The sequence below is a fragment of the Dendrobates tinctorius genome, unplaced genomic scaffold (genome assembly GCF_039654945.1).
Source record: "Dendrobates tinctorius isolate UK_male_01 unplaced genomic scaffold, ASM3965494v1 ptg000086l, whole genome shotgun sequence".
In the NCBI taxonomy this organism is placed as follows: domain Eukaryota; kingdom Metazoa; phylum Chordata; class Amphibia; order Anura; family Dendrobatidae; genus Dendrobates; species Dendrobates tinctorius.
The window spans coordinates 57,933,826-57,954,833 of NW_027361754.1; the positions used below are offsets into that span (position 1 = coordinate 57,933,826).

General features: G+C 45.5%; 1 protein-coding gene and 1 pseudogene across 1 annotated transcript; both read right to left on the minus strand.

The window, feature by feature from the left end:
* Nucleotides 1–1,842: 1,842 nt before the first annotated feature.
* On the minus strand, nt 1,843–19,347 carry MRPL20 (mitochondrial ribosomal protein L20). The gene is made up of 4 exons (XM_073585452.1): nt 19,178–19,347; nt 3,990–4,100; nt 2,494–2,571; nt 1,843–2,334 (listed from the first exon to the last, which is right to left on the minus strand). Exons 1-4 carry the CDS (start codon nt 19,262–19,264, stop codon nt 2,161–2,163), a joined length of 450 nt encoding a protein of 149 aa, XP_073441553.1. The 5' UTR covers nt 19,265–19,347; the 3' UTR covers nt 1,843–2,160.
* LOC141097922 (actin-1-like) lies at nt 9,578–10,789 on the minus strand (annotated as a pseudogene).
* Nucleotides 19,348–21,008: the final 1,661 nt, after the last annotated feature.

Sequence of the window (21,008 nt, forward strand, 5' to 3'; positions counted from 1 at the left end):
TGGGACCGGAGCGTGGAGAGAGGCAGGATGGCTGAATGGGACGTCGGAAGGTGAGAATAACTATATTTTTTATTTTTTTAATTATTTTTTTTTACACCTGATCGCTGGTCTCCTGCTGTCACACACAGCGATGCGTGCTGGCCAGCGGGAGACCAGCGACCAAAGAAATGTCCAGAGGTTTCTTCCAGCGATCAGCGATACCGGCAGAGGGGGCGCTCGCTGATCGCTGTCACACACAGCGATCTCGCTGGTGAGATCGCTGTTACGTCACAAAAGTTGTGACTCAGCAGCGATCTCGCTACCGAGATCGCATAGCGAGACGGGGCCTTAACCAACGCAAAATACGGTCAGTATTTTACATGCGTAATACGGATGAATGACCCCTAAACAGTGCTCCGTATGTCATCCATAATCAAGGTGAGGTCGCGTATTTTGCGCATGTAAGCATCCGTATGTAATCCGTATGGCGAGATTTTCTCGCAGGCTTGCAAAATGGACATATAATGGAGCCCAATGACAGGGCTTCTAACAGAAACCAAAGAATAGATATAGACACATATATATATATATATCCATTCGTTTCTTTATTAAAACTGTCAGTGTGAGTTTACAGTATAGCGCACTGAATTGCCGGCTTTGCTAAAAGACACCTGGTGCGTATTTCTCACAAGTCACACGTGTGTTCCGTGTGTAATCCGTATTTTTGGCGCACCCATAGACTTGCATTGGCGTATTACGGGCGTAGTACGCTGACAATCGCAGCATGCTGCGATTGGCACGGAGCGTAGAATACGGATGAGAAATATACGGCTGGTGCGAGGGACCCCATAGGGAATCATTGGTCCGTGTCTAATGCGTGCTTTTAGCGCCTCTCACTCGGCCGTATTCCTCGCCAGTGTGACCCCGGCCTAAGTGCTCGTTCACACCTCAGCTTTTCTCATACGAATGCTATCCGTTTTTTTCACAGATCATGCTATGGGGCTGTGCACATGCTCAATTTTTTCTTCGGACCAAGTGGTCAGCAGTAAATATTAGAAACATGTCTGGTTTTGATCCAAGGGTTGGATCAAAATCAGCAATGCAGGTCTATGGGAAAGCCCTCTGATGCCATCAAAGTGCAGTCTGATTTTCACAAAAAAGAGAAAGTTGAGAACTAGTAATGAGCAAACGTGCTGGGATAAGGTGTTATCTGAGCATGTTCTTGTGCTGGCCGAGTGTCTTCGGCGTTCTCAAATAATATGTTCCAAGTCCCCGCGGCTGCATGTCTCGCAGAAGTTTGACAGTCGCAACACATACAGGGATTGTCTATCAAACAGGCAATCCCTGCATGTGTTGAGGTTGTCGAACAGCCACGAGACTTGCAGCCGCGGGGACTTGAACATATTCGAACACGCCGAAGACATTCAGTTAGCACCAGAGCATGCTCAGATAACACCTTATCCCAGCACATGCACTCATCACTATTGAGAACCTTTTTTCTCTCTCCATGTGCAAGAGTCAAACCCTGCTCAAACTCACTGGTCTATTTTTCTTGTATGTGGAAAAAACAGACTTCTGAACAATCCCTTCGGTTGGACATATTTCATGGTCTGTATATGGACCCCGATCCCGGACTAACCGTGGATCCCCCAACCCAAAACTTTGAGCTTCCAAGACATATATGAGGTTGGACATTCGGATAGCCAGACCGGGCATTCGGTCCATATATAGGTCATGAAATACACTATTTTTTTTTAAAGTTGGTTGCAATCAATCAAAAAATAAAGTCCAATGTGCAAATACCTTCAGGAAAAAAGTCTAGATTCCAATATTCCCCTGCAGATAACCACTACTGAGGCCATCAAAAATCACAGAATCTTTTTAATGGTCATAGAAAAGTTATAAGATGTCAAGTAAATAAACCAGACATATGCAACACATGACGACAAAAAAATCAAAACTGCCTCACTGCCGGGTGTATCCTCTTCTTCTGACTGCCGATGTAAAATGTAGGACACCCAGGTCTTCTCAGATCTTTTCTTCTATGGTCCAAGATGGTGAATACCTACCAGCCAACAACTTGGAAATTGTGTAAATTTTAGTTACACACATGAGCGAGGCGCCAACTTTCAGCGCTCTGTACAGTTCAGTCAGTTCTCAGCTACAGATTTTTTTTTGGAACTAGTGATAATGAACCACCCGAGAAAATATTCCTTCAGGTTCCTTCTCATCTCCAAGTGCTGAGACCAAACCTTCTTCTCCTCTCCTCTTAGCCAGAGCGGCCAATGATTTGAACGTTTTGGGTTCACAGATGGCCAAATCTGACAGCACCTTCCTGTTAAGAGCCACCTGACACTGAGAAATGATTAAAAAGACAAAAAAAAAAAAATAGAAAAATATTAAAAAAAAAATATGGAAAGGAATAATTATATGGTTCTAGATGAGACAACTCAAATTATACACGAGGCATCAAATCTGGAGCTTGAGTTTTAGGAAAAGAAAAACAAAACTTACTTTGGCAAGATTGGAAATAAAGTGCGGATACTTCATGCCATGTTCCTGGACAGCGGCGGTCATGCGGGTTATCCACAGCTAAAAGGAAGCGAGCACAAATAATATGACTGAAAGCAAGGCACGGCTCTTAGAGAAGTAGGCCCAGTGTCCGTCAGTAGCAGGACGAGCTGCAGCTCCTAAAGGACACTGACTTTTTTTTTTTTTTTTTTTTTTTATTCCCGCTTTTAGTTTTTTGTTTTTTTATTTTTTTCCGCCAACGTAGGTCGTTATAATATTTGCAGGATGACTTTAGGTTTGAATGACACCATTTACTTTACCATGCTGTAAAAAAAGAAAAAACTCCTAGTGGGGGTAATTTTGATGTAAAAACAGGGAAGAGGTTTCTTCTGGTCAGTACAAATAGGGCAATACCAAACTTGTATCAGTTTTTTATATTTTATTGATTAAAAATGAAATAAAAGAATAAATAAATACATTTGTTTTGTCGCCATATTCGGAGATCAGTAACTTTATTTTTCCTTCTATAGAGCGGTGTAAGGATTTTTTTCCCCATATACAATGATCAGTTTTTGGGAGGAGGTGTAGTGACTGAAAAATGACAATTCTGCCTTTTCAAAACATTTTTGTTCCTTTCACCCTATTGGTTCATTTATTTTATTATGTTTTCCTAAATTAAACTTTTTCCTATGAAGCAATACAAAATGTTTTTTTTCCTTTATATTTGAACGTTTTTATTCTTTAAAAAAATCCAATATGTATATTTTAAAAGCTATCTAGTATTATCGTTGCACATTTTTAACAATTAAAAATAAGTCATTTCTTGAATTACTTACATTGCGGTACGTGTCACACGGATGTAATCTGTGTGCGGTATGTGTTTTACATGGGTCTATAGACTTGTAAAAAACTGATGTCTCTGTGTGTGGGGAAACAGACTGCACTCGGATGGCATCTGAGGGCAGTCTGATTTCCAAGGACTGACAGAATGAAGTTAGGAGAATTTTGCTTCTCCATCTTTTCCTCATCCGGAAGACTCTAAGCCACACTCTGGCTTAATTGATCCAATTTTCTCAGATGACAATTAAAAAAAAACCAAAAAAAAAAACACGTGGCCTGCACCTAAGCCTGTTATCCCACCTTTACCATGAAGTGGTATGAAACAGGTCTGTGTATGAAGGTGGTAATATCTGTATCCCTGCTGTTCTATTCTATGGACCTTTGGTGTTGTTTTCACTCAAATAATAAAAAGGGATCCGTGGCAGCCGCAGGTGGAGTGTGAAACTGCAAGTGTCAATGGGGCAGGGATAATGTTTATTGTGGCAACTCAAGTTTTCTGCACCTTTCAATGATGAAAACGAATTGAAGAATGCCCCATTGTTGGCTTTTGTGATTCGGGAAGGACTTCCTAAAGGTCATCCCAAAGGTCATCCCAGACAAGATGTCTGTACAGAAAGGGGGGGGGACATAGATACTTTTTTTTTTTTTTTAAATTTTACCGTTCTCATGATGCGTGGCTTAACCTTCCTGGCTTTCGTTGAATACACAAAGGCTCGGCGGACAGCTCGTATCGCCATGCTGAAGCAGCGATTTTTTCTTCCACGGAAATGCTATTGAAAAAAAAAAAAAAAAAAAAAAAAAAAAGAAAAGCAAGTTATAAGCATCCAAAAGTATAAACAGCACCGATATATAAAGGAGGCAAAAACTAAAAAGTCAACAAGTCTTTATAAGGCATGTCTACCTTTGGAACCATTATTTTTTTTATTAATACACCCACATTTTCTGCAGTCGTAGATATACAGGAAGGTATGGAGTAGGGAAGAAACCATGGAGATCTGTGTGTTTGCATAGGAGATGGATGCACAGAACGGTAAAGGCCCCGTCACACACAGCGATCTCACTAGCGTGTGCTAGTGAGATCACTGATTTTGTGACGCGCCAGCGAGATCGCTGTGTGTGACGGGGATCAGCGACCGGCCCCCCTGCCGGGTATCGCTGATCGTGCTCAATCGTCCTGGGCATTCTTTTAATCTCTGGTCTCCTGCTGGCCAGCGCGCATCGCTGCGTGTGGCAACGAGAGACCAGCGATCAGCGACGCTGGTTTCTAATGTAAACAACGGGTATCTAAGAGCTGCGCGGCTCTTAGATACCCACTGTTTACATTGGAAACCAGCTTGCTCGCTGGTCCTGATCGCTGGAGGGGCTGTCTATGTGACAGCTCACCAGCGATCAGCCTAACGATGTCCCAGCGATCCCATCGTGTCGGATCGTTGGTGGGATCGCTGGGACATCGTTATGTGTAACGGGGCCTTAAGGTTACGTTCCCGTGATGAGATTTTGCGTACTTTGGCAGCAAAAAAATACAGCCTCTCAACGTTCCAGTAATGTGGATAAGATTTCTACAAATCTCACGGCGACGTTTTTTTTTTTTTTAAATGCAGCGCAAATTGACCTGCAGTGCGAGTTTCAAATCCACAACATGCCAATTTCTCGTGGGTACGCCGAGATTTATGTGCGGATCTTCCCCATAGACTTGCACTAGATGTGGAAAATCTGCAGATACAAACAAAGAATATAAGAGCTAAAAACCCATGTAATCCGCACATGACTCCTATAGGGCCAAAAAGGGTTTACATATCGTACGGGGGACAATAAAGAAGTATTTTTGGTGGCATACAGGGGAGTTAGGGGATGGTGGACACATTTGGGTGATGCAGGACAGGCGCTCAGAAAGGAGGTGGCATTGGATCACACACTGAACAGCTGCTGATGGGCTCTCTTTACTGGGTAGGGTCATCCTTTTGAGACTAGCATTAGCCTTTGGCTAGTGTTGGCGTCATACTTTCCTTACTGCATTTCATTCACTAATCTGTCTTTAGGGATTGGGTCGCTTGTGAGCTACGTGTTTTGATTAATCAAAATAATCTACAGCTTTTAGGAGTCATTTACACTGATTGCTAATAACTAGCAATCAGCTTTCCTAGGAACAGTCATTTCCAAATAATGTACACAGATTGTCGATCGCCTGAAAAGGCAAAGCATTAGTTTGTCAGTAGAGAGGAGCGAACCTGAACTGTAAAGTTCAGTACGTACCGGACACCTAGTGGGGTTCTCCCGGAAGTCCATTTTAGAGTTTGGCTGGAGAGAGATAGCGATATAGACAGATAGATAGTGTTGGAATCCCCATTGACTTCATGGGGTTCGGGTTCAAGTTCGGGTAGAGTACTGGTACCTGCACGACCAACCAAGAGCATGGGAGGTACAGTCTGCCTGTCTAAAATGGCTGCTAAATGACTGCAGACAGGTTTTCACGCTTAACTGCTGCCAACGGGCAGTGTACATTTTGTCCAAATGATGGTAAACAGAGGCTGAAGTCGACCAGCGACAACATATTGGTTGTAGCAGTCACAAGATGGCGGCACGCTGGCAGCGCTGGGGTCCTGGGTTCGAATCCCACCAAGGACAACATCTGCAAGGAGTTTGTATGTTCTCCCCGTGTTTGCGTGGGTTTCCTCCCACATTCCAAAGACATACTGATAGAGAATTTAGATTGTGAGCCCCATCGGGGACAGCGATGATAATGTGTGCAAACTGTAAAGCGCTGCGGAATATGTTAGCGCTATATAAAAATAAAGATTATTATTATTAAAGACATCCAGATCAGATGTTGACTGAAGTGGACAGTGTGAAAGGAAAAGGTTGAGAACTAGTGATGAGCGAACGTGCTTGGTTAAAGTGTTATCTGAGCATGCTCAGATGCTAACCAAGTGTCTTCGGCGTGCTGGAAAATTAGGTTCAAGTGGCCGCGCCCGAATGTCTCGCGGCTGTTCAACAGCCGAAACACATGCAGGGATTACCTGTTTGGTAGCAGCAGGGACTCGAACATTTTTTTTTTCTCCCACCCCGAACCTACTGAAAAGAAAAAAAAAATAAAAAATCTTTAAGGCTATGTGCCCACGTTAGCGTTTAAAACCTGACACAAAACCGGACTCCTTTTCAGAAAACGCGCATTTTACTTCCGCGCGTTTTTGATGCTTTCTTTTCCACGCATCTTCTGGACTCAAAGGAAATAGCTAAAAACGCGGACTTATGCGGAAAATAATGAGCATGCTGCGTTTTTAGCTGCTAAGTGTTTCCTATGCGGAAAAAAACCACATCAATTGGCACAAAAAAGGCCAAAATGCATTAAAATGAATGGGATGCTTATTTTAAGCGTTTGCGAAGTGTCTGATCCGGCACAAACGCTTAAAAAAAACGCAACGTGGGCACGCAGCCTAAAAGTGGGCTAAATCCCTTTAAGGGACTAGTATCAGCATCTGTCTTTCCAGGGCCAAAGGCTTACATTCTTTACATTTGTACAAATTACTTTTGGATTTATGTATTCTCTATAAGTTCCAGTGCTGCTGCTTCAGGTCTGCTGTGCCCGCCATTGGTGATGTGCCGCGCAGCCTTTATGTGACTTCCGCAGTCATATGCCTTATCACAGCTTAGGCCAGTGACTGGCTGCAAAGGTGAGGTAAATGGTGTATGGCAGGCAACCATCTGCAGGACTGGTGGAAACCACTGACATTGCAAGGGGGTTTGCAAGGCAAGCTATGGGTATTTATTACTTTACATCATTGCCTGCTGCTGCATAAATGTCAGAAAATCATATGCAAAAGCCACAAAAAAAAATGAGTACGTGGAATTCAAACTCCTCATTCACTGAAATTGCTCATCAAAAGCAAGAAATGTGTAGCACAAGTCACATTATCGATTTTATCCACCAGAAGGCAACAAAACAGACTCCAAGTCATATGTCGCTATGTTTTAATGTCATAACTAGCACATAGTAGGTTGTCATGTAGAGTCAGGCCATTTTTCCTTGCATAATGGCTGAACCAGACTCCGTGTAATCCTTGGATGTGATCCACATCTCTGTTATGATTGGGTCACCGAGGAGGAAAGCAAGACCAAGCTAAGCCACAGAAAACCAGAGAGGTTGGTAACTAAGTGGATTGCAGACCCCTGATCCTATCCACACAACTAACAGTAGCCGTGGAGCGTACCTACGATGATTCTAGACGCCTCGACACAGCCGGAGAACTAAATAAGCCTTAAGCAAGAAAGGGGAAATCTAAACTGCCCCAGAGCAGACACCAAAGGAATAGATAGCCCCCAAACATATATTGTCGGTGAGACAAGATGAAAACACAAACACAGGTAGGAAAATAGACTGAGCAAATGATGGGGCCCACACTAACTAGACAGGACAGGAAAGGAAAGACACTGTCTGCAATCACGCAAAAAAACCTGCAAAAAATGCCCAACACGTCTGATAGAAAAATACTGAAGTCACTCGACTTCGCCCACTATATCAGCACTCTGGTATATTCTGAAAGCAGAGCAAAAAGAGGCCACTCTAATAAGGGACAAAAACAAACTGGCACAAACAGTAACAAAGATGGAAATTCAGCACAGCCCCAGCCGGAGCTGGCTGCCCACACAAAACTTAAATAGACAAAACCAAATCAAATGTGAACAATAGCAAAAGAACACTTAGTTTCCAGCTCAGTCCCTGCATGCTCAAGCTAAGACCTCAAGAGGCAGGAAAAAAATCACCAGCAGGGATAGAGGGAGTCGGCTGTCTTAAATCCAATCAGAAACTCCAGACGTCCAATCGTCCTCATTATCAGGTGGCAGACCTCTGTCAATTAGATCAGATCCATTACCTCCTGTAACCACCAGAGGGAGCCCGGAAAGAGAACTTGTGACCCCTCTGTCAATACAACCATCTCCACTACCTTCACTAGCAACCAGAGGTAGGCCAGAAAGTGAATTCACAACACATCTCCTTAAGAGACTCTAAGCAGGTCAGGACTGATCCTCCAATCCACGCAGAAAATGTCAGGTCACTCGGGGCAATAACTTTAACCTCAACAGTCTCTGGTGCCAGGGTTCCGATTTCTTTGTAAATTCTATCCTGAAGATCCCGGAAGAGGGTAGATGCACCAGTCAATAAGATGTTCTTGAAAAGAGACCTTCGGACATCTATATCACATCCATAAATGCTCTTGAGGATCATTTTGTGCACATCCAGGGTAACCATCCTACTGATACATGGAGAAAATAGGCTCTATAGTGCAAGAAACTTCTAGGGGCCAATGGTAACGACCTTCCCATCAGGGAAGCATGTATTCAGCAGGACACTTTTCCGCTTCCTCCTTTGGATCTAAAGCCACATAGCAAAGTTTCTCCTTCATATGCCTTGCAATCTCTTTCTCTGCCCTGCTGGAAAAGAAAAGTGTCACGGTCACTGTGTGTCTGGACGCAGATGTTACCGCAAGGCGAACCCATAACACACGTGACCCTGGATACAGCGCCTCCAGTGGGGCGAATTTAAATAATAAAACGTGCAGATGGATACACCGCCTCCACCTGGCGAATTTAGGTATTACACGTTAATATAAATTCTGGAAACCCCGCCTCCAGTACGGCAAATTTAAATAATAAGGGGGACCTGGGAAACATTAACAATGGTGGGCCCTGCGATAGGGAAAAGGGAATTGGAGACCTCCTGAGCTCCCCCCGAGCCAGTGTCCCTGCACTCCTAACGTTCCCTATGCCGGTTCCGCACCGGGCGCCGCACGCGTACCTCAAAGCCCTTGCTCGCCCTTACCCTAAACCCTCACTAGGGAGTAGGCCGGTGTGGAAACTAATCCCACCACTGCACTAACAACAAACATGAGGGAAAGAGACAATACAGGGGGACACCACTTAGCTTTATGCTCTGTGCTTATGCTCCTGCAACAGAGCCCTCCACCTGCGTGCGTCTTCTCCTCCACCCGGATCCATCACCATAACAGGATCCTTCACCATAGTGCAGCCTTGGAGCAGGGTCCACCACCAGTTGCTGCTGCTTAGTAACAGAGTCCCAAAGAGGAGTTCAGCTTCTGCCACGAAGTCAAGCATGCTTGAGTACAGCTCAGCAGCCAAGTCCCACATGGTGAGTGCCACTCTCCATAGTCGCCACTCCACCAGTCCATGCACACTTCCCGCTGACACCATCACTGCGACCCCACCACGCCATGCCAGCCCTTCGTCCAGACACCATAGCTGACACACTTTCCCCCTGGCTAAGCTGCACAGGACTCCTCCTCAGCTCCATCCTTCCACCAGGCTCTCACCAACTCAGAATCCATGAATGAATATCACCAGCAGTGATTGCACACCCTGAGACTCATTTATAGAGCCCCACACCTGAATCATAATTACAGAGAACTTTAAACTGAAAACCTAAGGTGCGATACCACTAACCACCACCGGGGACAGTCAAGTCACCTTGGCAACTTGCCAAAAGGAAAAAAAGTTCACTCTGTGCTTTTAAAACTGTCAGATCACTTCAGATCATGACAAAAAGTCTCCAAAAGAAGCCCCAATAAATAGTCTGTGATGCCCAGCGTAGTTAAGATGTTTTCCTGCATGGGGCAGTGGAGTACCTTCAAAAATGGGGAACGTAGTGGTGACGCCATCTCCAATGTCTACGACTAAGCCGGATGTGCGACCACTGGCATAGAGAGACGGCAGCATGTAAAGCCACATACTTGGCTGGGACATTAAAGCTTTCAAACATCACTTCTGCCAACATCTCACGGTTGCTACTTGGATTGAAAGGAACTTCGGATAGCAAGACGGGACTTTCATTGGACTGAATGTGAAGTTCATACTCATACACATGCTTCCAGATCTTCTCATCTTCTCCATGTACGGCCATGATTTCACAATGCTGTGCTCTATGGGATATTTCAAATCCAAGACTCCTCTTATGGCCTGAGCTTCTTCGCCAACATAGTAAGCTTTTCTGTTGGCTCCCAGCATACTGTATTTGGTTCTGAGCTAATGACTGATCTTGGAATATTATCACTGGATAGTCCGGCTTTACATATGCTAGATCCATTGTCAAAAATGACGACTGGAGCATCTAGATAAATGGACATTCACGCCTTGGCCAGATCTTCACTGAGAGACGAGGACTTGTTGGTGTCCAATGCGCAGCAACAATCGGTGACGTCACGACATTCTGAGCGTATTTAACCCCTTCACCTGAAGCCTGTCTTCATCTTCCTGACCAAGCCAATTTTTTCAATTCTGACCAGTGTCACTTTACGACTCTGGAACGCTTCAATAGATTCCACTGATTTGAAGACCTTTTTCATGACATGGTGTACTTCATAATAGTGGTAAAATTTATTTGATATGACAAGTTAATTTGAGGAAAAAAAACAAAATGGAAATTTGGTGAAAATTTTGCAATTTTCAGACATTTAATTTTTATGCCCTTAAATCAGAGAGTTACGTCACAAAAAATAGTTAATAAATAACATTTCCCACATGCCTGCTTTACATCAGCACAATTTTTGAAATTTTTTTTTTTGTTAGGAAGTTATAAGAGAGTTAAAAGTTGACAGTTTCTCATTGTAACAAAATTTACAAAAACATTTTTTAGGGACCACATCACATTTGAAGTGACTTTGAGGGTCTAGATGACAGAAAATGCCTAAATGTGACACCATTCTAAAAACTGCAACCCTCAAGGTGCTCAAAAACACATTCAAGAAGTTTATTAACCCTTCAGGTGCTTCACAGGAATTAATGGAATGTGGAAGGAAAAAATAAACATTTAACACTTTTTCACAAAAATTTTCCTTTAGACCCAATTTTTATTTATTTTCACAAGGGTAACAAGAGAAAATTGACCACAAAATTTGTTGTGCAATTTCTCCTTAGTACGCAGATACCCCACATGTGGGGGAAAACCACTGTTTGGGCGCACGGCAGGGCTCGGAAGGGAAGGAGCTCCATTTGACTTTTTCAAAGTAAAATTCACTGGCATAATTAACGGACGCCATGTTGCGTCTGGAGAGCCTCTGATGTGCCTAAACAATGGAAACCTCCCAAAAGCGTCACCATTTTGGAAAGCAGACCCCTCAGGGAACTTATATAGATGTATGGTGAGCACCTCGAACCCCAGGTGCTTCACAGAAGTTTATAACATTGAGCTGTGAAAATACCTCAAATAAAAATATCTAAAAAATGGAGCATATTTGTTTACATGTCACCACTTCAGAAAAATATGTTACTCTGTTCCAACAATAGAGCACCATGAGCTGTCATTACAGGGGATATAAAGGGAACCTATCACCCCCCCGGGCCTTTTTTTAATTAAAAGAGCCACCATCAGCAGCACTAAGGCTCCATTCTGTGAAGGTGGCTCTTATGTTTTTTTTATCCCTAGGAACGCTGAAATACAGACTTTTATAAATTGCCCGCCATAACTCTATTGTGTCCTGGAGGTATGTTTTCTCCCCGTGTCAACCGCCTCGCAGCCGTCCATCATCGCCCTCTTGCCTCTGTGCGCCTCGTTACGTGACCGCTGCCTGTGCTCTGCAAAGACTTTTCGGGCATGCGCCGTGCGTGCTACCCGTGATTATGTAATGATATCGCGCCTGCGTGTAGCGGTGGCCCCAGATCCCGTCCCGCAGTGTGTTATGATGTATTCACACTGCGGGGCTGGGAATCTGGCGCCTGCACACTGGTGATCTCCCTCCTCCTCTTTCCTACACTGTAATACGTCGCCACTTCAGCTCACTAAGACGCTGCCAAGTGCCGACGTATTACGGTGGAGGAAAGCGCAAAGTGAAGACTAATATGAAAACCTGTGAAAAAAATAAAATAAAAACAATATCCCTCATCTGTCCGAAGTTGTAAGAATCCATAGTGTCCCACTCCGTAATCCTTCTGTGCGACATTTGCTTATCAGCATGAGCAGTGGCCGGAGGCAACCACTACTTCTGAAGAGCAGGGGAGAATGACTTGCTGCAGCAAAAACAGGCCCATGAACTTCGCTGACCTCAGTAAGATCAACGCAGTTCGCAGCTGGGGAACCGCGCGAGTAGTACCACTGATTCCCAGGCACCAATACGTGTCACACTGATGACACACAGATTTCAACCGTGTGTCATCCACGTGCAGGACGTTTTGCAGCCTGTGCTGTTAAAAAATGGATATGTCTGCGTGTGTTGCCCATGGATACACAGTCTGTGAAAACACACTGACATATGCAGAGACCCATTCACTTGAATGGCTCGAAGTGTCTTCAGTACGTGTGAAAACTGTCATCACATGTACATGAGACACAGACTTGTAAAGGGGGCCTAATGCTACATATTTGCCCCAAACCCAACCTGCAAGACAAGAAAAAAATAGAATTAGTCTTACTAGCAATTCGGTTTCTAGGAACCTTCGACAACAGCAGCATCGGAGGATGTCTCCCTGCCCTACTGGGGGACAAGAAACACACTGAGGTTAAATACCCCTCCCTACAACCTCCAGTGTTTTTCCTGACACACTAGCATGAATAGTTGTCAAAGTGCAGGAATGATCCAATAATTAAATCTGATAGGGAGGGAAATTAGTGCTGTCGTGGAAGGTTCCTAGAAACCGAATTACCGGTAAGACTAATTCTATTTTCTCCAGTCACCTTCCACGACAGCATCGTTGAGTAATACCAGCAATTAATTTCTTAGGGAGGGACCACAGCCTGCAGCACTCGTCTGTCGAATGTTAAATCCCTATTAAAATTCCGTCCTGATGGCTGAATGAATAAGTTTTGGTCGATCCTCCAACCTTTGATTTGTTGGAGGTAATACAGAACCACCCTACGAACATCAAGGGTGTGAAAGGATTTGGGCAGAATGAGGGCAGCACAATATCCTGACCTCTATGAAAGTCCGAGACTACCTTAGGCATAAGGAAGGGATCTAAGCGGAGAATAATGCTATCTGCAGTAACTATTAAGGCTCCTGTATTGATAGGGCCTGCAGCTCTCCTACCCGCCTAGTGGAAGTAATTGCCACCAGAAAGACAGTTTTAAGGGAAAGGTTTTTTTAAACTCATGGATGACAGGGGTTCAAATGGATCTCTGGCTAAACTGTTAAGCACCAGATCTGAATCCCAAAGGGGGATCTGGCTACGAAGTCTAGGTCGGATTCTAGCTGCTGAGGTCATAAAATCCTTTATCCAGCAATGACCAGCTAAGTTCTGGTCAAGGTAAGAGCTAAGAGGTGACACTTGTACCTTCAGGGTACTAGGTGTAAGATCTAGATCAAGTCCATTCTGAAGAAAATCCAAAATCTGATCAATGTTAGGATGAAAAGGATCAGGAATATTCGGAGAACAACAGAACAAGAATTTCTTCCAAACCTTGCCATAAATGGTGTTGTTCACTGGCTTCCTACTCTTTTGGAGAGTTTGTATTACTTCCTCTGAAAGCCCCTTAGCTCTTAGGATCCTGGCTTCAGAAACCAGGCCACAAGGTTCAACCTGTGAGGGTCCAGAGGTAGCAGAGCGCCCTGGTGAAGGAGGTAGTCTTTCTGGGATAGAAGTGGACCTTCCTGGGCCATGTCCATCAAAATGCTGAACCAACTTCTCTCCGGCCACATGAGAGCGATTAGAATCATGGTGACCTGACTGGACTGTATCTTCTGCAACGTCCTTGCTACAATCGGGATCTGTGGGAAGGCATAGGCCAGGGTGAACTTTGAAGGGTGAGCAAAGGCGTCTATTCCTCATGCTCCGCTCACAGGACTGAGGGAAAAGAACATCTTCACCTTCGCATTCTGGCCACTTGCAAATAGAACCACATCCGGAATCCCCCATCTTGATACAAGGGATAGAAAGACTGCTTGGTCCAGGCACCACTCCCATGAATGGACCTCCTTTCTGCTGAGGAAGTCCGCCTGGACATTGGTGGACCCCTTCAGATGGACTGCTGTGATGGACAGAAGATGTTTCTCTGCCCAGGAAAAAATTCTTGCAGCGGTCAACTTCAATCTGGTGTATTTCGTGGCTCCCTGGTGATTGAGGTAGGCCACTATGGTCATACTATCAGAATAGACACGTACATGATGACCTTGGACAAGGGCAGATGCGGCTTTTAATGCCTCCTCTACCGCCTTTAGTTCTCTGAGGTTTGAGGAACGGTATCTGACGTCTGCGGACCATAAATACTGGAAGTGAGTTCTCTCTACTACAGCACCCCAGCCCCTCTGACTGGCGTCTGAAATTAATATCTTCAGGGGAAGCTGATCCCAGCTGACTCCCCGCTGGAAGTTCCGGTAGTTTAGCCACCATGAAAGAGAAGACGTCACAAGACCGGGAAGGAGAACTCTAGGCCAGAAAATTTTGATGCCCGTCCCAAGACAAAAGAACATGAGTCTGGAGGACTCGTGTATGGGCTTGAGCACAGGAAACTGCCTGGATGAATGATTTCAGCGATCCCAGGACAGACATTGAGTCCCTCAGGGTAGGAAGCCTGTGGTTGGAGATTCTCTGAAAAAGATCGAGTTGGCGATCTCTGGGCAAGAAGGATGCCGTTTTTTTCTGAATCCAATAGGATTCCCAGGAATTTCTTCCTTGGTGAAGGAAGAAGATCCGACTACTCCAGATTTGGGATCCAGCCCAGGGATTCCAGGATTTCCAAGGTTTTTGCCACATCTAGATTTAGACGAGGACTATATGGTGCGACGATGAGGAAGTAGTCTAGATACAGAATGATGCAAATCCCAATGGCAAATGAAGATTACTGCATCTGCCATAATCTTGGTGAGGACACAGAATTGGTAATGGCTGACCTGCTGACCATGGGAAACTGCACATCTGAGGAACTTTCGGTGATCTGGGTGGATTGGCACATGGTAATAGGCATCCTTCAGATCTAGTGTAGCCATTACCCAATTCTGTCCAATGAGTGGGATTGCTGATTTGATCGACTCCATCTTGAATCGTGTGTATGTGATCACTTGATTCAGGGGTTTCAGATTGATGATAACTCCGTGCTTCCCTGAAGGCTTATCGACTAGGAAGAGGCGGGAATAGTGGCCTCTGCTTCTCTCTTGTAGGGGTACTCGAGAGATCACCTTTGCTTGACGCAGACCTTGAATATCTAATAGTAAGGAGTCTTGAAGGTGTAGAGATTGTAGTGAGGTAATGCTCAGGCATTGAGAGGGAAACTCTCGAACTCTAGTTTTAATCAATGGTACAGAGGACCCACTGGTTCAAGGAGATAGATTGCCACTGAGTGACAAAGCCAGAGAGTCGACCCCCGACAGGAAGGCAGTCATTGCTTGTCAGGGGTTTGCTGGTGGTGAGGGGCAAGGATATTTTTTGCCTTTTCCACCCTTTGGATAGCTCCAGTGGCCCGATTTGCCTTTCCCTTTGTAATCCCTCTGGGAAGACTGATCTCGGGAGGGCCAAAAAAAACACGTTTTTTAGGGATTTTCTGCTCAGGGAGTGATTTCTTTTTATCCATAGCTTTCTCTACTATTTAGAGAGCTGGACCAAAAACATAGTGTCCCTCAAAGGGAATGGCACAAAGCTTAGCCTTAGAGGTGATGTCGCCACTTCAATACTTCAGCCACAGAGCTCTCCTAGCTGAGTTGGAGATGACTGCGGACTTTGCTGCTACGTGTACAGATTCAGCAGAGGCATCGGCAAGGAACCCTGTTGCTTTCTGAAGGAGGGGAAGACAGTCAAGTATCTCCTCCCTAGAAGTTCCCTGAGTTAGGTGGTCTTCTAATGTACCGAGCAAGCGAAATAGAGATCTGGCAGCAAAAGTGGAAGCCACGTTCGCTTTTAGCAGATTAGTGGAGGTGTCCCAGGATTTTCTTAGTAAGCTCTCGATCTTACGATCCATGGGATCTTTGAGCTGAGACAAGTCTTCAAACGGAAGAGATGTCTTTTTAGTCACACTGGACATCTGCACATCCACTCTGGGAATTTCCCATAAAGAGCGATCTCCGTCTAGGGGGAAACAATTTTTTAAATCTGACGGAATGCTAAGCCCTTTCTCAGGGAGGTCCCATTCATGAAGGATAAGGCTTTGGATGTTCTCGTGTATGGGAAAACCTTTTTGTATTTTAGGTTTCAGCCCCCCAAACATCTTGTCCTGCACTGACTGCCTCACTTCCTCCTCCTCAACCCCCATGGTGCTTCTCACCATACTAATTAATTCTTCCATATCCTCGGAGGAGAAATAATATTTTTTTATTATGGGACATGGGGATAGAAGTGGAACCCTCATTCTCCCAAACATCCTTCAAACCAGAGGTACGGACTAAGCCAGAGTCTGAATCAGATTCCACAAATGCCATTTTCCTTTTCTTAGGAAGGGGTTGTGGTACTGGGGCCTGGGAAAGGGCGAACAGAGGATTGAACCTCTTGGTTGATGAAGGATTTGATGCTGTCCAACAGGGAGGGCTGTTCGGCACGCAACACATTGTCAGTGCAGGGCTGGCCAAGCTTCTTATATGGTGAGGGAAGCCTGGTAGCACCTACACCACACTTGCGGCTGGGCACTTTATCCTTCTTAGTGGCAGGGACCTTGTCTCCCTAAAGAGAGAGAAGGTAGACTAAGTCTCCCATGAGGCCATAACCCAGATAGCAAGGGACCTTCATCCACTACTTACAGTAGGAGGGTGGATGCTGGGCTCTGCAGAAACAAAAAGAGGTTTTGTCGCCGTCCATTGTCAATCCTTCAGAAGTCACAGAGGGACACAGACAATGGGCCTTAACTGGAGGCATCCCCCGACCAGGATTAAATAACCGAGGTCCCAGCATTTTATGCTTGTGCTCCTCCTCCCCTAGGTCGTCAGGGGTGAACCCCAAAGGGAACACCCCAACCATGCCAGCAGCTCCGGAGTAGCCCCACACATGCAGGGAGCGCGTGAGTTACAACGTGGAACGCACCAGGAAGTGAACCGGACGTTTGGCCTGATGTCACTTCCGGTACGCACGGCATCCGGAATCTGCTGGCATGTGAAGAGGAGGACGCCAGGGAGCTGCAGGAGGATCCCGGCCGCACATCACTGCCTCGCTTTAACCCCCAAGGAGGCGCAGAAGGGGTGGGAGAAGGTCCCGAGTCACATGGAGATCATGGAGACAGGATCAGCACATGGAGGAGGAGAGCGGAGTCCCCGACCTCAGCTGCCCGGCATAGAGAAAGTAAGCTTAAGGTGCTTCAGATCGCCAGCACCATCAGGAAATCTCTTCATGCCCCATAGGAGACAGGAAAAACACTGGTGGTTGTAGGAAGGGGAGGGGTATTTAACCGCTTTGTTTCCTGTCCCCGATTAGGGCGGATAGACATCCTCCGATGCTGCTGCCGTGGAAGGTGACTGGAGAAGGCAGTTTTATTATACTGTGGGGTGGTCCGGTCCGAGGGGTGTCACTGGCCTTGGTCCAATGCCTCCCTTCTTCTTGCGTCCCTACGTCACCCACACAGTGTTCCCCAGCATTGCACTCCAGTGCAAGCGTACTTCTCTGCCCTGACTAGTACAGAGTAAAGTACTGGAGTAAATCCCCACATAGTGTTCCACACAGTATAATGTGCCCCATATGTTGCTCCATACAGTATTATAATAGCACCATTTATTCCATGGAGCTTTACATGTGAAAAGGGGTATACATAATAAAAACAAGTACAGTATAATGTGCTCCATATATTGCTCCATGCAGTATAAAGGCCCCATATAGAGCTCCATACTGTATAATGGCCCCCACATAGTGCTCCATACAGTACAATGGTCCAATATAGTGCTTCATACAGTATAATGTGCTCCATGTGTTGGCCCCATAGTCCTCCATACAGTATAATGGGCCTTTCATAGTACTTCATACAGTATAATGGACTCACACAATGCTCCATACAGTATAATGCCCTCAAAAGCCATCCTCCAGCTTTGGTTAATGTGGATGAGGTGTCCAGCCGAAGATCTCGTGCCTGCGCTTTAGTATCGTCAGCTTGCCAGGCGCACTTTACTTTGCCCTACTGCAGGCAGAACACAAGACATAACTGCTCCGGGGAAATGGTTCCTGGGTGCAGTTACGCTTTGTGCTCTGCCTGGCTCCTGCACTGTGCGAGCTGGCGATGCCAAAGCGCAGGCACAAGATCTTTCGGCTGGACACATCATCCACATTAACCAAAGCTGAAGGATGGCTTTTGGGGGAAATAAGAGGCACAGATGCCGAGGAAAAGACGGCCATCAGACCAGACAAAAAGTATTTGCATACAGTGCAGGGGGGAATAAAAGGTATATTTGGTGGTATACAGGGGATTTAGGGGATGGTGGACACATTTGTGTGATGCAGTACAGGCGCTCAGAAAGGTGGTGGCATTGGATCACACACTAAAGAGCTGCTGACAGGTTCCCTGTAACCTGTGCACAAACCCGAACAGCAGAGACTGGAGCAAGCTCTGATCGCTGATCACAGACAGCTACATGTGTTTTGGCGCCAATCACGCCCCATCAACCACCTGTCAGAGCCTAGCTGGATAATGCAGCTAGGGGGTCCATGAAGACACCCGTCGCTGCCATCTTGGTCTGTGGCCAGGCTTCATAGATGACCTGGAACATCCAGTATATACTGCAATCCTGCAGCACTGGAATATACAGCGGGTTCAAGATTTGTGTTTTTCCACCACTAAAAGGGTGAAGTCCTATGTGGATGTTCCCTAATGCAACAGCAGGAAGTCATGTTGTGCATGCTGGGACTTGTAGTGCCCCATACACAATGGAGCTTCAGTGATACATGGTCAGGGAAGACACCGATGACCTCTGGCATTCCCCCAGCCCCGTCTTCCTCCACTCACCCTGGCATGTTGGACCACCTCCTGCACCCGCCAGTAACGAGGAGGCCCACGGTTCCGGATCCACCGCGGCAAGCTCAGGAACACCATGTTGTGCCCTCTATGACGTTCCCCGGCTGCCCTTAACCAGCATGGACGCCTCTAACAACTCCGTCCTGTGTAATTTACGTCACAACCTTTTTTTTTTTCCCGAACTTTATTGACACATGAACAAACAGCTCTTGCAGTGCTCCGAAAGTGGCGGACGTCTGCTCAGTTTTGACTGCATTACCTCACAAACATGGGGCAATGGAGATGAAATTGTTGTAAAAGAAATGTGGGATGTTATCAATGTGTCATGGTTCTCTGATACTGTCACTGAGAAATGTGTGGTATATATATATATATGGCTGTCAAAAATGAAAAGCCATATTATTAGTAATAAAAGGAGCTTAATCTGCGGCTATATGGCGACTTGAGCCACGACGCAGGTTGCCCCTGCGATGGCCCTCCATGACGCTCCTTTATCACAACGCAGTATAAGCGATTGGGGTCGCGTTGCGACATTGTGCTGTGTCTGGGACAAGTGAATTGGTTTTTTTTATAGCTCGTTTGTTGCAGTCGCTGTACCTTAGAGGTCACAATGTGACCCCAATCGCTTGTATGTAGCGGCGGCACATAAAAATCATTGGTAACACAACCTGTATCACCGCCAAAGTCGCCATAGCACCAGCCTTACGGTCAGGCCACGTTCACACTTTCAGTATTTGGTCAGTATTTTACATCAGTTTTTGTAAGCCAAAACCAGGAGTGGGTGATAAATACAGAAGTTTCTATAAGGCCAGGATCACACTACCTTGTGTGGTGCGAGAAACTCGCATGAGTCTCTCGCATCAACACCCGGCGCTACCACCAGCACTCAGGACCGGAGCTGCGGCTGCATAGAAAAGAAATACATTTAGCTGCAACTCCGGTCCTGAGTGCCGGCGGTAGCGCCGGGTGTTGATGCGAGAGACTCATGCGAGTTTCTCGCACCACACAAGGTAGTGTGATCTCGGCCGTATACTTTTTCTCTGATTGTTCCACTCCTGGTTTTGGCTTACAAACACGGAGTTAAAATACTGAAGGTGTGAACATGGCCTAAGATCAAGACTTCACTGTTCGACGCACGGTAGCCTTGCGGTGATTCTATGGGAAGTGAGCAGTAGGCCAATGAGACATGTTCTGACTCAAATCTAGGTACTTTACTCCAAGTTAAGCTTAAAAAATCAGTCAAAGTTCGCACAGGGTTTTTTTTTTTTTAGGTGGGAATATCTTACATGTTTTACAATAGGAATTCAATTCAGGAATCATTGATTTCATTTTTATTGTTTTTTTGGAGGTGTTATTTTTCCTGAAATGTTCTTTTTAAACATTTCTCCCTCACACTTTTTTTGCAGTGTTTTGACTTGTTTTATTGTGTGGCAAAGAGATGTTTTTATTGACGCCATTGGCATTGATCACTTTTTATTGCATTTTTTAGGCCCTGTGCACACGGTGCAGATTCTGCAGTTCTGCAGCAGATTTGGCCCTGCAGAACTGCACGTGATGTACAGTGCCATTTAAGGCTATGTAAAACAAAAAACGCTGGGCACATGCTGCAGGTTTTTCCGCGCCGATTTGGTGCAGAATAAAAGAAGCAGCATGTCGCTTCTTTTGTGCGGTTTTGCTGCAGTTTTCCACCTGCTCCATTATAGAAATCTGCAGGTGAAAACTGCAGGGGAAATCCGCACAAAAACTGCACTAAATTTGCACTAAAACTGCACTAAGGCTGTGTGCACACGATGCAGATATCCTGCGGATCCGCAGTGGATTT

What these genes read in the sequence shown, in the direction of transcription:
- MRPL20 (XM_073585452.1), bottom strand. Translation starts at nt 19,264, where the DNA reads ATGGTGTTCCTGAGCTTGCCGCGGTGGATCCGGAACCGTGGGCCTCCT. An exon ending in AGGTGGTCCAACATGCCAGG is followed by an intron (nt 4,101 to 19,177) that starts GTGAGTGGAGGA and finishes TTTTTTCAATAG; the next exon opens with CATTTCCGTGGAAGAAAAAA. An exon ending in TTATTTCCAATCTTGCCAAA is followed by an intron (nt 2,335 to 2,493) that starts GTAAGTTTTGTT and finishes ATCATTTCTCAG; the next exon opens with TGTCAGGTGGCTCTTAACAG.